Source organism: Nyctereutes procyonoides, unplaced genomic scaffold, assembly GCF_905146905.1.
Source record: "Nyctereutes procyonoides isolate TBG_1078 unplaced genomic scaffold, NYPRO_anot_genome, whole genome shotgun sequence".
In the NCBI taxonomy this organism is placed as follows: domain Eukaryota; kingdom Metazoa; phylum Chordata; class Mammalia; order Carnivora; family Canidae; genus Nyctereutes; species Nyctereutes procyonoides.
The window spans coordinates 1-16,743 of record NW_026575018.1 but is presented as its reverse complement, the minus strand read 5'-3'; the positions used below and the strand labels follow the sequence as shown (position 1 = coordinate 16,743).

The 16,743-nt window shown below is 52.0% G+C and overlaps 1 protein-coding gene across 1 annotated transcript in view; it reads left to right on the top strand.

Annotated features, from left to right (window-relative positions):
* The window catches only part of LOC129521066 (leucine-rich repeats and immunoglobulin-like domains protein 1), an 88,940-nt gene extending 77,890 nt beyond the window's left edge, over positions 1-11,050 (top strand). The window contains 7 exon segments of the mRNA XM_055342328.1: positions 1,055-1,375; positions 2,634-2,915; positions 3,664-4,083; positions 4,476-4,601; positions 5,209-5,355; positions 8,957-9,241; positions 9,347-11,050. Of these exon segments, the coding sequence (XP_055198303.1) occupies positions 1,055-1,375; positions 2,634-2,915; positions 3,664-4,083; positions 4,476-4,601; positions 5,209-5,355; positions 8,957-9,241; positions 9,347-9,606 (1,841 nt within the window). The 3' untranslated portion in view covers positions 9,607-11,050.
* The last annotated feature ends 5,693 nt before the right edge of the window (positions 11,051-16,743 follow it).

Here is a 16,743-nt window from a genome sequence, read left to right as displayed (position 1 = left end):
AAAGTCATTCATCCTCTGCCCAGCATCTCTGTTGTATGTTGACGGTATGCCACTACTTCCTGTTTAGTACCGAACCATACTCACGGGTAAGAAATGAGGATCCTCTCAGGTCTGTCTTGGGTATGCATATTGCCCTGCACATGCACGTGGCCTTCTAGAGCCTTAAGAACATGTTGGACCTTTTCAGTGCCCATGGTCTGCATTTCATTCACTGTTTTTTCTAGTCTTTTGGCCAGTGTCTTTTTGGCCTCAGCTGATATGGCCTCACCATGGGCTGCTGCTTGTTTCCATCAGATGTCCAATGGATAGGGCTTCCTTGCTGAGCCAACTGCCTCAGGTCACATAATGCCAGAGGATGGGGCTTTTGTTGGGGCTCCAAACCCATTCTGCCCCTCTCGGTGGTTGTTAAGCTGTTTGGTTTTAAGGATACCACAAAGCTAGGAAGAGAGGGATGGAACATAAGCTAAATTAGAATGTCACAAAGCTCATTTTCCTTCCTGAAATTCAGGCATTTTTTTGAGTCAACCCTCCATGGGTTGTTAGGGCCTTTTGGTTGTTACAGCCTTCTGGAATTCTTAAAAAGTTAATCATAACCATTTTTGCTAGTGTTGTTGTGGCTTTCATGGAGGTGCAGATTTTTGGAAGAGTTTGTCTCGCATTCTGGAAGTGCTTCCTACTCCACTCCTTTTGGAGTGAAGTTTGTGGGTAAGGTCTATGCAGTCATGACTGATGAGAATCACTTCCTGACTCTGTTAGTGTGTTCTGTGTTAAGGTAGTTAGCAAGTGAGGCGAACCGTGGCATTCTCATGGAAATTCTTGAAATACATGCTTTGGTACACGCATGCCAGTGGATGGGTTTGTTGTAATCAAGGAGTTTGGTCATAGAGGTGATACTGCCCAGAGGTTTATAATGGATAAGGCCAGATATCCGTGGTATGAGTCGCTTACAGTGTTTGGTGGAGCTGAGGGCAAGCAGAGACCCTGAAAGATGTGGTCCCTCTGTGTCCTGAGAACCTGGGTGGGAGACTCTTAAATTTGGCTCTCCTCTCCCCAGATGACTTACCAAAGCCACAGATTATCACCCAGCCAGAGCCCACTATGGCTGTTGTGGGCAAGGACATCCGGTTCACGTGCTCAGCAGCCAGCAGCAGCAGCTCCCCGATGACATTTGCCTGGAAGAAGGACAACGAGGTTCTGGCCAATGCCGACATGGAGAACTTTGCTCACGTCCGCACACAGGATGGGAAGGTGATGGAGTACACCACCATCCTGCACCTGCGCCACGTCACCTTCGGACATGAGGGCCGCTACCAGTGTGTCAGCACCAACCACTTCGGTTCTACCTACTCCCACAAAGCCAGGCTCATTGTGAATGGTAAGGAAGTGCTGTTCACTCCAGTGTAGGAGTCCTCTAGAGCCACCCGTGCTTCTCTGTGATCCGGGTGGGAGGGATACAGACAGGAGACACGCAGCTTCACTGGCACATTACTGTATCACTAGCACCCGGCTGGCCCCCGAGCAAGTTTTGTAGATTTCATGAAGGCTTTTTCTCAGTGATTTACCTGTTTTTGAAGACTTATTTTCTATCCAGCTGTTATGTTCAATGAAATTATGGGCCCAAGCCTCGTATTTTTATCCATTTATTATTCTTTGCAAACTTTGACGTCTGATATCCAGATCCCAAGCAAACCCTGACTGTAGGGAAGCTCTTGCCCTCTGAGCTTTAGAGCCTATCAAGGTGGCTTTTCTCAGGGCTGCTATTTGTTAGAGTGAGTTTAGGGTAGAAGACAAGTCAATAGCTAGAGTAGGTAAGCCCCCACCCACCACAGTAACCTGATTAAACCTCCCGTTAAAAAGTGCTGGAACCACCGTGTCTTGAAGCCCTTAAAGATCACAGGAAAGCACAGTCTTTACCCCACTTTGGCCTACTGTCTTGGCTTATCCTGAAGGAGTCCTCTTTGTTATCAAAAGCTCCGTGAGCAGTTAGACTTCCCACCGAAATGACCTTGATGGGAACTGCAGTGATGCCCCGGTCTGTGCTGGATGCTAACTGCTGGGTCAGGGAGTATGTGGCAGAAATAAGCTAACCAACTGCCTATAGCTCGTGAGCATCCAGTGACGTGGCCCCAACACCCCTCCCCTCCATGGGTTTCTTCAAGAGGGAAGGGCCATCCTGTTGCTCTGCCCAGGGAGAGGGCTGGTCTTCCTTCCTGCTCTCATTACATCCTATTGGAGCAGATACCTTTGTTTCCCGGGCTCTGTTCCGGTGGCTACTTAAGGCAGGCAAGTGTCAGACCCCAGCATTTATGGGGTATCTCCATATGGAAAGATTGCCTCATAAGGGATCAAAGGGGAATGGCTTCATAGAAAGTTTCCATCTTAGGGGGCTGAGAGCAGTCTTGGGTTAACGAGAGAGCCAGCCCGGGAAGGAAGAGGCTGGGCAGTTTTGGGAAGCCTACTGCTCCTCTCTCAAAGGCGGTGGGCACTCCCACCGTCTGTTCTAGCCCAGCCTTGGCACAAAGGGTGGGGAGGGGACACCCCCATATAGAGCGGGAGGTCTCTTTCCCAGAGGATTGTCCGGCCTTTGCATCCTGCTTTTCCTTAATGCGAGCCTGACGGTATGTATTTTGCAGTGTTGCCGTCATTTACCAAAATCCCCCACGACCTTGCCATCCGCACCGGCACCACGGCCCGTCTTGAATGTGCAGCCACCGGCCACCCTAACCCCCAGATCGCTTGGCAGAAGGATGGAGGCACGGATTTCCCTGCTGCTCGTGAACGACGCATGCACGTCATGCCCGATGATGATGTATTTTTCATCACAAATGTGAAGATAGAGGACATGGGGCTTTACAGCTGTACCGCCCAGAACTCGGCCGGCACCGTTTCCGTGAACGCCACCCTGAAAGTCTTTGGTTCGACCACTCCTCCCCTAAGTATATGAGTACACGTGTGCGGATGTGGGAGAGGGCCCTCGAATAGCACAGATACCTAGTGGCGAGGTTCTCAAACGCTTCTGTGGAACCTACAGTGGCTGAGTGTGGTGTCCTGGTTCTAGTTGTTTAAAATGTTGAGATGTTGGGGATCCCTGGGTGGCACAGCAGTTTGGCGCCTGCCTTTGGCCCAGGGCGCGATCCTGGAGACCCGGGATCGAGTCCCACATCGGGCTACCGGTGCATGGAGCCTGCTTCTCCCTCTGCCTGTGTCTCTGCCTCCCTCTCTCTCTCTCTCTCTCTCTGTGACTATCATAAATAAATAAAAATTAAAAAAATAAATAAAAATAAAATGTTGAGATGTTGACCTGCTAACATTTTCTTGAACAAGTGTTTTTTTTTTTTTAAGATAGCCACTGAATTAAGGGAGTATTTTTTATAGAGCTTTGATATGGAACATTCTAGACCTGGCCTGCTGAAGAATAGAGGCCTGGCCCAGGAGAGGTGGGGGAGGAGGGGTTTCTGTGTGGCTCGGGGTTAGTTCCCCTCCTTGTTGAAGCCACCCCCCCAGGATGGTAATGATTTAGTCATTGTGTTCGGTCTTCTAAAAAGCTCGCCACTCTGGTAAAAGATCTCAAGTGGCACTTCACTGAGGAGTTGGACTGTCCTTTGTCCAGAAGACAGGGCAGGCCCACAGAATAACCATATGGTCTCCTCTGACTTCTTGCAGAAAGCCCGTCCCTGGTGGTACCTCTGGAAGACCGTGTGGTGTCCATGGGAGAGACGGTGGCTCTCCAGTGCAAAGCGACCGGGAACCCCACCCCCCGCATCACCTGGTTAAAGGGGGGCCGCCCCCTGAGCCTCACTGAGCGGCACCACTTCACCCCCGGCAACCAGCTGCTTATCGTTCAGAACGTGGTAGTGGAGGACGCGGGCCAGTACACGTGTGAGATCTCCAACACCCTGGGCACGGAGCGGGCGCACAGCCAGCTGAGCATCCTGCCCGCCCCTGGCTGCAGGAAGGATGGCACCACGTGAGGCACCTTCACCATCGCAGTGGTGTGCAGCATCGTCCTGACGTCCTTGGTCTGGGTGTGCATCATCTACCAGACCAGGAAGAAGAGTGAGGAGTACAGTGTCACCAACACAGGTTAGCCGCTGCTGGCTGAGCTCGCCAAGGGGAGAAGAGCGGTGCTGTCCGTAGAGGAGGCAGGTCCACAGGGGCACCCTTGGCCCGTGCTTGGTGGCCGCCGTGTGCTGGCTTGTTGCCGCAGTGACCTCACGGTACTGTGCTTCTGCTAGTCCTGGCTCCCCTGCCATCACTGCGCTCTCTTTTGCGGGCTCAGACCTCTGACTGCTCCATTTTTGCACCCAGGTGGGGAGCGAGGCTAAGCTGGGCCCTCCAGACAAGCTCTCTACACAGCCTGGGCGGCTGCTGTTGACAGATTCTGCTGTCTGGGCCTGACGTTAACAAGTGTTTTCATTTCTTATCACCACAAAAGATCAGGGTACCTGGTATTTGACCATCATGTCTCCTTGCAGATGAAACCATTGTGCCGCCGGATGTTCCAAGCTACCTCTCTTCTCAGGGGACTCTTTCTGACCGACAGGAAACTGTGACCAGGACTGAGGGTGGCCATCAGGCCACTGGGCACATCGAGAGCAACGGTAAGGCCTCAGAGCCTGACGTGGCCATGTCCTCAGGAGCCTCCTGCCCCTTCCCAGGGCAGGTGCATGGCTGTACGTCGAGCACATCTGACCCAGAAAGCTGGCCGACTCAAGCCTTCTGTCGGGTTCTCTTAGCCCTGCCCTGTGCATGGTTTGCAAGGTTTTAAAAATCCAACCCCTGGGAAGTTACTACATGGGGCTTACATCCTAGTCAGGATGAGGTAGGATTGAAATAAGAAGCCGCAAAGGGCATTACAGGTCCTGAAAGCAACCCATTCGTTGAGTAGGGGATAGGCCCAGGCCTGCTCTGTGGCCCCATGTCTGCTACTAGAACATTCTCCTAGGGTGAGCTACCTCTACAGGGGAGACTGCATGCTTGCAGGGGCAGGTCTGTCCTTCTAAGAACTGCTCGCCAGCACGGCTCTGAACACCAAAAGGCCTGCCTGCAGGGAAGCCTGTTACAAATGCTCCTTGCTGGTCAGCCCAGGCACCTACCACCGTAAAGAACATTGTAAAAAGGACCATTTTAGTAGCCTTGCCACTTGTTCTCATCAGGCTGACTCTGAGGAGTGAGCCCCTCATTTCTAACTGTGGGAATCTACTGCAGGTGTTTGTCCAAGAGACGCAAGCCTCTTTGCAGAGGTGGACGCTCATGGCGTTACGTGCAGGCAGCCCCAGCTCTGCACCGGATGTAACAAGGAGCCGTGGGACGGGATGGAGAAAGCCCAGCGGAGACCTGGTCCGCAGAAGATGGGTAAGAGATGCTCTCACCAGGCAGTCTTCAGTTCTTTTTTTTTTTTTTATAAATTAATTTTTATTGGTGTTCGATTTACCAACATACAGAATAACACCCAGTGCTCATCCCGTCAAGTGTACCCCTCAGTGCCCGTCACCCATTCACCCCCACCCCCCACCCTCCTCCCCCTCCACCACCCCTAGTTCATTTCCCAGAGTTAGAAGTCTTTATGTTCTGTCTCCCTTTCTGATATTTCTCACACATTTCTTCTCCCTTCCCTTATATTCCCTTTCGCTATTATTCATATTCCCCAAATGAATGAGAACATACACTGTTTGTCCTTCTCCGGTTACTGTGGCCAAGTTCAAAAAGGGTGTTGCCTGAGTTCTCCTCTGGGATTTTGATGGAATCTTGTCTCACATTTAGATCTTTCATCTATTTTGAGTTTATCTTTGTGTATGGTGCAAGAGAGTGGTCCAGTTTCATTCTTCTGCATGTGGATGTCCAATTTTCCCAGCACCATTTATTGAAGAGACTGTCTTTCTTCTAGTGGATCGTCTTTCCTCCTTTATCGTATATTAGTTGAGCATAAAGTTCAGGGTCCACTTCTGGGTTCTCTGTTCTGTTCCATTGATCTATGTGTCTGTTTTTGTGCCAGTACCACACTGTCTTGATGAACACAGCTTTGTAGTACAACCTGAAATCTGGCATTGTGATGCCCCCAGATATGGTTTTCTTTTTTAAAATTCCCCTGGCTGTTTGGGGTCTTTTCTGATTCCACACAAATCTTAAAATAATTTGTTCTAAGTCTCTGAAGAAAGTCCATGGTATTTTGATAGGGATTGCATTATACGTGTAAATTGCCCTGGGTAACATTGACATTTTCACAATATTAATTCTGCCAATCCATGAGCATGGAATATTTTTCCATCTCTTTGTGTCTTCCTCAATTTCTTTCAGAAGTGTTCTATAGTTTTTAGGGTATATTTTGAGAACCATTTGAATGGTAAATGGTTCTCCAACCTTTTATTTTCAGGTTGTAGGTGTCCTTCTGTCTAAAATGAGTCTCTTGTAGACAGCAAATAGATGGGTCCTGTTTTTTATCCAGTCTGAAACTCTGCGCCTTTTGATGGGGTCATTAAGCCCATTCACGTTCAGAGTTACTTGAACTTCTTCTTAAAGGGGAGTTTTAAGAGTCCCCCTTAAAATTTCTTGCAGAGCTGGTTTGGAGGTCACATATTCTTTCAGTTCCTGCCTGTCTTGGAAGCTCTTTATCTCTCCTTCCATTTTGAATGAGAGCCTTGCTGGATAAAGTATTCTTGGTTGCATGTTCTTCTCATTTAGGACCCTGAATATATCCTGCCAGCCCTTTCTGGCCTGCCAGGTCTCTGTGGAGAGGTCTGCTGTTACCCTAATATTCCTCCCCATGAAAGTCAGGGACTTCTTGTCTCTTGCTGCTTTAAGGATCTTCTCTTTATCTTTGGAATTTGCAAGCTTCACTATTAGATGTCGAGGTGTTGAACGGTTTTTATTGATTTTAGGGGGGGATCTCTCTATTTCCTGGATCTGAATGCCTGTTTCCCTTCCCAGATTGGGAAAGTTTTCAGCTAGGATTTGTTCAAATACATATTCTGGCCCTCTGTCCCTTTCGGCGCCCTCGGGAACCCCAATTAAACGTAGGTTTTTCTTCCTTAGAGTGTCATTTATTTGCCTTAATCTGTCTTCATGGTCCCTTAATTGATTGTCTCTTTTTTCCTCAGTTTCCCTCTTTGCCATTAACTTGTCTTCTATGTCACTCACTCGTTCTTCCACCTCGTTAACCCTCGTCTTAGGACTTCTAGTTTGGATTGCATCTCATTCAATTGATTTTTAATTTCTGCCTGATTGGATCTAAATTCTGCAGTCATGAAGTCTCGTGAGTCCTTAATGCTTTTTTCTAGAGCCACCAGTAGCTGTAGAATAGTGCTTCTGAATTGGCTTTCTGACATTGAAGTGTAATCCAGATTTTGTAACTCTGTGGGAGAGAGGGCTGTTTCTGATTCTTTCTTTTGAGGTGAGGTTTTCCTTCTAGTCATTTTGCTCAGTGCAGAGTGGCCAAAAACAAGTTGTATTGGAACACGGGGGAGTATCACTGGTCCGTCCAGCTGGTCTTCTGGGGGAGGGGCCTGCTGTGCTGATTTTCAGGTGTTAGCACTTGGGGGAGCTGCTCTGCCCCTGCCTGCTGCAGGGCTCAGCGGGGGTTGTTTACCCCGTGGGGCCCCAGGAGGAACAGTCGCAGTTGCTATGGCAACTCTGGAAGCCTGGATTCAGCCTCCGCAGGAACTACGGGGCTCGGGGCTCTCGGCTCTCCGTCCGCAGGGCCTGGAGGCTCCGGGGCGGGGCCGCTGATCTGCTCAGCTCGGGGCAGGAGCGTCCTCGCTGTCCTGGGCCCTCCCGGCCTCTGCCTGTCCCGGGGGAGGCCGGATCCTGGGCTGTGTCCCGGCGCCCTGTGCTCCGGGGCCTGCGCTGGTGGATTCGCGCTCCCGCCCCGCAGCTCCCTCCCTGGAGCCGCTCCCGAGCCCCTCCGAGCTGCTCCGGTCGGTCCCGCCGTGCGCGCTGCAGCCCTTAGGGAGCTCGGAGCACTCTCCCTGCGCTCGCAGGTGTCTGTTAGTGTCCCCGGGAGCCCGAGGGCATCCCCGCCCTCCTGGGTCCTGCTCCAACTCCCTGCGAGCCCCTTTCCGCCCGCCCGGGAAGGTTGGTGCAGCTCCTGCTCCTCCGGGACGGGGCTCTCCTGTCCTGGGGACACTCGCCCCGGCCTCAGCCCGGCTCCTCGCGGGGCCCCTCCCCCTCGGAGGCCTTTTGTTCCTTTATTTCTCTTTCCCCGTCTTCCTACCTTGATAGAAGCGCGGACTCTTCTCACTGTAGCATTCCAGCTGGTCTCTCTTTACATCTCAGGCCGAATTCGTAAATTTTCAGGATGGTTTGAAGGTTATCTAGGTAATTTGGTGGGGACAGGTGATTGGGGACCCTGCTCTTCCGCCATCTTGCCCCTCCCCTCCAGTCTTCAGTTCTTGAAATTAAAATTCAAGTAGACCTGTTCATTCAGTGAGAGGGATGCATTCCCGGTCTAAGACTAGCTCAGAATTTGGTATTCAGTGCATAAACAGGAAGCTGTGGCCTGGCTCTTGTAATCTGAAGTAGCATGTCTCCTAAATAAATCTGTGCTGTGGTGAGCCTGGGCTTGAACTTTCCAGATTTATAGGCAAATTAAATAAGGGGCAAGGCCCAAATCAAAGTATCTTTTCACCAGGGCTGTTTTTGAGGCTATTTGTCTAATTATTCCAAAGACTCCTGACACCACAGGGATGTCATGCAGTGGGATTTTTTTTTCTCTTCTCTGTGATCAGAGCAGTAGGACCACTTTCTCTCATGAAGCAATTAATCTGAAATGCTGAAACATGGAGGGCCCATTCTTCACTAATGGCTCGGTATCAGCCCAGTCCTTTCTCTGGGCTGATGCAACACTTGGGGGAAGAGGGGAGTTTTTAGAGTTGGTCTGTGCAGGCCCCTGGAGCTCCCTGTTCCGGGTGGGGATGCAGACCTTGGTGGCCATGGCTCTAATCCATCTCCGTCCCTGCAGAGCACAGTGGCCCGGCTGCGTGCGGTGACTGTAACACTGACTCGGACGGTTACTCCAAGGAACAAGCTTTCTATCCTCAGCCTGTGACCAGAGACGGCACACAGCCAGGTACACTAAGCAGCCAGGAGCCCAGTCAGACGGACCGAGAACGTTCTCCGCATCATGTGACCAGTGGGACTGCTGACAGGTCCCGCGCCGACTGCAAGGGGTCCCTCTATCCCAGTAACCACGACAGAATGCTGACACCCTTGAAGAAAAAGCCAGTGGCACCTGTAGATGGGAAAGGTAGATGCTCATGGTCTTCCAAGGAGGCACCTGCAGGTGGGGGCGGGGAGGGGGTCGGTAAGCAGCCAGACGGGAGGCTCTGACGTGCCCTCTCCTTTCTCACAGGGGCCTCCTCTGGGACTCTAGCGAGGCTGTGTGAGCCAGACTCCATAGACCTCCAGCCTCCCTCGACATTAACTCCAGGCAGTCCCGAGCTCCCAGAAGCCTCCTCAGGCTTTCCTGACGTCCCCAGTGAAGGCCAGCACTTGCTTCTTTCCAACAGACACCTCCCCCAAGCGTGTGACTCCAGTCCCGAGTCCCTACCGCTGACAGGACAGCTCCCCGGGCAACGGGGAGTACCCCTGCTCTTTGCACCGAAAAGCTAGGCTTTGTCTACCTCAGCTCTTGTGTCCGTCTCTACAGGAAAGAGGTAGGAGAGGCTGTAAGGAAGCTTGAGTTCAAGCGTCACTGATGTGTACAGAGTTTTTAAACTTCCATGTGGAGTGTCCGTGGTCTAAAGGACTTGCAGCTGAAGCACAGAACCGCCAGAGGCTATTGTGTACAAAAGCAGAAAAGTATTTGATACCATTGTACGTAAGAGTTTTCAGAGATTTCCTATATATTATATATCTTTTGCAGAGGCTATTTTAATCTTTAGTGCATGGTTAACAGAAAAAAAAAGTACAATTTTGACAATATTATTTTTCATATCAGGTTGCTGTTTAATTTTGGAAGGGGGGCAGGGAATAATAGTTCTGGTGCCTTAATGCACGGATGGAAGTTGTAGAAGCTAAAAACCACATCTGCTCCTAGGAGTATCTGGCGGGTGGGGAGGGGAAGTCCTTGGGTTTGTATTGCACTTCATAGGCCAGCCCCGTGGGAGGCTGTACGGCCCGAGCCTTCGTGTGCGTTGGAACTCACTTCCTGTCAGTATTGCTCACGTGTGGCTGCTCTTGCAGTTCACCTCCCTGCAGAGTCCAGAGATGCCCATGTCGTCCTGTACCTCTGCCATACGTGACTTTCTTGAAAGCTTAAGTTCTTGCCAAGCAGGATGGGGGTAGTTAATCTGCCACGAGGCATTTGTTCCAAGCAATTAAGCACCACCTGCCTTTCTTCTATGAGAAAAGCAAATGTGGTTGTCATCCCGATCATTCGATTGTCATTCGAGGCTTTTTATTAAGGTAGAGGCTGCTGGTGTTGGTACCTGTGGATTTGTCAATAGTGATGTTTTAGTTCTGCCAATATAATTAATATGACATTGATCATGGGGGAGAAAAAGGATCGAGTCCTTACTTTTCAGGGCTAGCTTATCTCTACTGAGGATCCGGAGCCTGTTCTCTCCACGTCCTTCCCTCCCACCGACAGACCCGGGCTGGGACTGTACAAGCTTAAGAAGCCCTTGACCTGGGCCTATTTGCACTTTGGAGACCGGTAGCCAACCATCTTGTGAGTGCCAATGTGTATTTCAGGAAAAACTGCATTGAAACAAGGTCCTTAAAATCTCAGAAAGCAAGTTCCTTTAGCCAAAAAGCTGAAGGTAGAGACTGACAAAATGGTTGTTATATTTTACTGTCCGGTGTCATCACTGTTCTAAAAGGTAAGCACATTCAGACTTGTGTTCTCAACAGTCAACTGATTGTTACTTCCACAAAATATGTGAATTTGCTGCTTCTGAGAGGCAATGTGAAAGAGGAAGTATTACTTTTATGTACAAAGTTGTTTATTTATAGAAATTTTGGTACAGTGTACATTGAAAAACATGTAAAATATTGAAGTGTCTAACAAACGGCGTTGAAGTGTCTTTAATAAAGGTTCATTTATAAATGCTGATTGTGTGGCTGGGGCATTCTTCTTACCTACGCTGTAAGCGGCACTGTTTCACCCCGTTCTGTTCCAAAAACTCCCTTACATTCTGCCTTTAATTATCTGTTTTCCCGAAAAGGGGAAAATTTCTTCTCGGCAAGCAAAATCATATACTTGTTTGCTCCGGGGAAGATACACCACCCCTGGATTCCTGAGATTTCTAACAAACACCTGGAGCTTATTAGTCAAGCTCTGAAATGGTGACCTCCCCCATTTCGTCCCTTCTAATTTCCAGTACTGTGCAACAGACCTGACCAGGCGTGGAGAAATGGTGCTGTCTCCCCGCTGGCCCAGGCCCCTCCTTTGGGGCTCCCGGGGAGAAGCGGGACTCAGGTCCTCAGTGGGCCCACCACGCCCTCCCAGCCCTGGGCTGCAACTGCTGGCTCTGTCTCACACCACGCGGGCTGCTGGACACTTCTCTGTAAAATAATACAGTCGTGTTCTTTAGGGGACATCTGAGGGTAATTAGGAACAGCAGCCTGGCTGCCAGAAGAATGCCTGCTTGCACCTGCAGTTCATTGTTTTTAAACGGAGCCCGAAGCTTCACCACAGGGAGACACCCAGTGTCGGGCACCACTTTCCTGCTCCCTGTCGAGCTCCCACCCCCGCCCCACCCCCGCCCACCACGACCCAATGAGAAGCGTCTGTGCCTCCCTCGGTGTCCGCTAGCACGGGGCAGGAGAGGCAGGACAGCTACAGATCCAATGAAGGCTCTGGGCAGCATCACCACATGGATTTATTACGGGGGTCTGAGAGGAGGGCACCACCAGGGCCGGGGCTCCGGTCCTCGCACACCGGAGCCTGGCGACTGCAGCTGCTCGCACGGTGTCCCCTTCCCTGAGAGCAGAGCATGGGGCACCGTCCTGGAGTCAGGGGCTCGCCCTGCCAAGTTCCAACAGCAAGCTGCGGGGTTGCTCATAAGCACCAAGAAAGATGAAACCTCCCAGACCGATGGCTGCCGTTCGAGGGAAGACACCTGCAAATAATCCAGGGGAGGAAAAAAGCAGAAGGAAAAGACTTTTTTTAAATTGGTGTGTGTAAAAAAGGTTAAATTCCAACACCCACAGCTTGCACAGCTCAGCACACCATGCCCATTAGACCCCACACGGCACTTAGAGCGTGTGCTTTTGCTCTCAGAATGGCGCTGAATTACATTCCCAAGCAGACTCGCTGAAGTTGGGTCCCAGCTGCTTGTTAGCCAACGTGGCTAAATACCAAACCTCTTACTTGGGAGCCTCACAATTAAGTCTAGTAATTGGTTAAGAAAAACTCTGTCTCCACAACAGTCCCGTTGAAAACTTGCAGACCGGCTGTGTCCCTGGGAGATGAGGAACGGGACCCTGGGAGTGGAGTCACAGGCCTAAACCGTGGGGTGGCCTCGGCCCACCCTGGGGATGAAGGTAGGCTCTGTGTGTTGGAGATTTTCCCGCAAATCTGCCGCTCCTCCCAGTGACTCAGTTGCATTTTGTCCTGACCCGAGAGGCCCCCGGATGTGATGCTAGACCAGGGAAGTGAGTCTCCATGCATTCCCTAGTTGTCTTCTCCTCTGGGGAAGGACCAGAAGGGCCAACGACCCAGGCAGAGCCTCTCGAAGGTTCAGTCCCCACGCACCGCATGAGGCCGGTCAGAGGTGCGAATAATCAAAGGCAGAGTAAAAGAACAATATTACTGGGGATGCAAACTGGAGGTTCACTCTCGAAAAACCACCCCGTGGCTGTGCACAGGTATTTGTTCGAAGGGGTTCGTCACGGCCCTGCCGCTAACCAGAGAAACTGCAGAGGCCCCGCCCGAGGCGGCCCCCAGGAACCGACACAGATTCCCACAGCAGGCTCTGACAAAAGTCCAGTCCCCAAGCTGTGCCCCTGGTCACGGCAAGGATGTGTCCTCAACTTTCTCCGGGGGGCCAGGATGACAGGAAACATTCCCTGTCTTTCTAGAATAACTGAGCCTTTTTACCAAGAGTGTGACTTCTGTAAGCAGAGAAAATCAGAACTAAAGGGCTTTGTAGTGAGGACGCTTTGGGTGAGGTCTAGGGAAGGCAAGTGTAAACGGTCAGGTTTTCGGAAAAGGACATCACCCCTAAGAGGAGGAACATCCCCAGTAAGCTAAGTAGGGACTGGCCAAGAACGTGGGCGGAGAGGGACCCCGCGGCCCGGTTTCGGCAGGCCTGCTGGCACAGGTCAGCGCGCCTCCTGAGCGTTTCTGAGGAGAACGGACTTCGTGTTGGGGGGCCCTTACGATTGAAGTCATTAAGTGAAATACTACAGACGAGAATCTCTTGTTCTTGTCTAGAAGTAGCCACGGAAGCGATACAAGGAGAAAAGCCGGCTCAGCGTCAGGCACGGTTTCTGCGTGAGGTGTTCGGTGAGGACAGAAACTCCTCAGTTACGGCTTCGAGGCCCCTGGGACCCTCCTGCCCGACCTACAGAGAAGGGGGCCAGGCGGGAGGCCTGCAGGGGCCGGGACAGGGGGCGCCTCTGCCACGAAAGCCTCCCTCCCTCCCGAGAGGCCTGTCTGGGTTCAGCCCTTGCTGCTTGCTCCTGGCTGCTCCTGGCACCAGGCAGATGGAAGCAGTTTATGGCTTCACTAGACGACACCTGACTCTATTAACATAATTATAGCCTTAGAGCAGAGTCATTTGTAGAGCAAGCGCCCCAACCAGCGAGGGGGCCGACGCTTGAGCAGAGCGGGGCTGGGGCTGGGGCTGTGCTGGCGGACCCCGGCGGGCACCGAGCGGGGGCACCGAGCACGGGGCGGCCGCGAGCGTTACACGGAGGGCGCGGTCCGGAAACGGGGCAGGCCAGCCTGGGGGCAAGGGGCCAGGAGCGATGCAGGCCCAACGGGCTTCGCCCTCCGCTTTCCGGCTGGTGGACTGGAGGAGCGAGTGGTGTTTCTATTTGGGAGAAGCCCGTCTGCCGCAGAGCGGAGAGCCCAGCCGGTGCCAGCACGTGGTCTGCCCCGTGGACCACCAGGCACCACCGAAGCGTCCCCACTTGCCCGGGAGGCCAGCACGGGTCCCTGCGGGGGGAGGAGGCTGCTCCCGCGGGGCAGGTGTGCTCAGGGCTGGAGGAGGGGCGGCAGGGGCCGTGTGGGAGGCAGACAGGCGGCCAGGCCAGCCCGGCCGGGAGGCTTCGGGCCCTGGATGCCCAGGGCTGGGGGGTAGAGCAGGGGCCCAAGCCGGCAGGGATCTTTTTGTTTTGCTTGCTTTAGGTTACAATCCTTTGGTCAAGTTAGTTGGTGCCTCTGATCCTCTCAGTAGGAAGCTGGTGGAAAGGAGCATCTCTTAAGGGACAAGTGCGGCTGCTTGGAACACTAAGGACAGCCCCGTGTACTACTGAGAGCCCCAGCGGGAGAGGCAGATTTCCACATCACCTTTGCAGGGCTGACACTGGGGACACCCTGGCCTCTGCCTCTCATTCTGGCGCGGCCCAGTTACTCAACACCGAGCACGCAGCCCAGCTAGGAGAGGGAGGGTTCCGTTGCCATCAGCTCCCCGAGGGAAGGCCTCGGCAAGCTCTCGGTGCCCGGGGCGCTGCCCACCCTGCCGTACCCGCCTCTGGCCGCGGTCTCAAGGAAGGCAGATGCCCTGCAGCTCCATACCAAGTCCACAGAGCTGAGTCAAGAGCAGAGGTCTGACCCGTAGTTGCCATAAAATCAAACATGAGCAACAGTGAAGCAGATCGGGCGGCGAAATTCAGCATACGGACTTTATGGTCTAAAAAAGCTGCTGCAGGCAACATGTCCGTGTCCCCAAACCTGCTGGAAACACTGAGAATCTTTCACCTGCTACTAAAGAGTGGCCTTCGAGCTCTCTCTTCTCTCACACCATTTCACCGTTCAATGGGAGATCTGCGTCAAAATCCATGTGTCTGAGCTACGAGCCACCAGCTTGCGCCAAGGTAGCTGCAAGTGGCTGACTTGCGGTGCACGTGCTCCCACTCCGCCGTTCCCTTGCACATGCTCAAATACTCCTTCCCATTAAACCCTCTTCTTGTCTCAAAATCCTTAAGTCCATCATCAACCAGCAGCAGTCCTTCACAGGTGGCCCATTCAACAAAACCACCTGACACGACCTACTTTTCAAACTACCAGTTGGAAATTTTGAATAGAAAATGAGGCCATTCTCCTGCAAAAACCTTACCCGGGTCCTGATCAATATGCCTCATGTTCCCCAACTATCAGCCAGCTGGAAGAAAAACCTGGCAAGTGCACACAACACTATAATCAAATCACCAACATGGCACCTGGACGAGGAGGTGGCAGTGCCTCAGCTTTGCTCTCCCCACCAGCCAAATCCTGCCACAACGCTCACTCCTGGCCCTCCAGGAGGAGGCTGAGGCTTTGCTCTCTCAGGAAAATCACTCGTAGGCCATTCCAAAGAGAACGGTGTAATTTCGCACACCTGTAGACCCAACACTTGGATCTCTTTATAGATTGTAAAAGCAACGTGGAAAGCACGTTTTGAAAAGCAGGCGTTTGAAGACATGATGCTAGAAGTCTGCGGCGCTGAGGAAAGCACAGAGTGGGTTCTAAGCAAGACCACGCACTCGGTGGTACAGGGAAAATAGCTGTTACTGATAACAGTCCTAAGTCTCCCCAACCACAAGCGCTTTCCTCTAAATGTCACCCTGGCTCCCTTGCATTCCTAAATTACGTAACTGGAAGCCTGTTTGCTCAGAGCTGCAGCCCAGAACCTGGGGGGGTGGGGGGTGGACGTGGATGTCCTCCAACGCTGAGATGGCCAAGTCTGGCAATCACGTGGCTAGACATTGCGTCAACCTGACTGTGCACTAGCATCTCACATAGGCGACATCGAGTATGTTTTATGTGGTGTAAACAGAGACCCAACCAGGCCGACCAGAAGGAAGGAAAGGGGTTCATCCCGCTCAGGCTAAGGGAGGAAGAGCCGGGGGAGGGGCGGAAAGGCAGTTCCACCTTCCCTCTTGTCCTTACCCTGACAGCCCCTGCGTCCTCCAGACCCCGTGCAGCGCAGAGAGTACATTGCCGCTAGCGGTGCTGGAACCAGCCTGTGTAACAGGACAACAGACAGAGCCATTATCTTATGAAATTCCCCAACTGATCGTCAGATGCACAGCTCCCACCACCACCCTTTAGGACAGTCTGAAACAGTGGGGAGCTTCTCCGGAGTCAGGGCCCCCGGACCGCACTAGACCAGAAGCCCTTCCACTCCAGCCCACAGGTAAGCCTCCCAGGAAGCTCCTTTCCTAGGCTCTCGCAGTACTGAGCTGGATGCAGAGCTCACTGGATAATGCACCGACAGCTGTTGGACCGGAAGAAGACTGAGAACAACAGTAACTGCTCTGAGAAGAATGGGCCATAATCATACAGCCGGTCCAGCTGTGAACTCACCCAAGTAGCTAATAAACACATTTAGTAAAGAGCACTGTGTTCAATTTAAAACAGGACCGACCGATACTCTCAGGTTGGCCTTGTCAACCTACATATTAGAATCTCGCATTCATCTTTCCACTTTTCCGTAAGGGTAGGACTTTTTTTCTATTGTTGTGCCCCAGATATGTTATGCACATCGCATTCCATGAGATCTTGGTCTAGCTTTTTCTGTATCATCTTTTCAACAAAAAAAATTTTTTTAAAGATTTTATTTATTTATTCATGGGGGGGTGGAGCAGAGACACAGG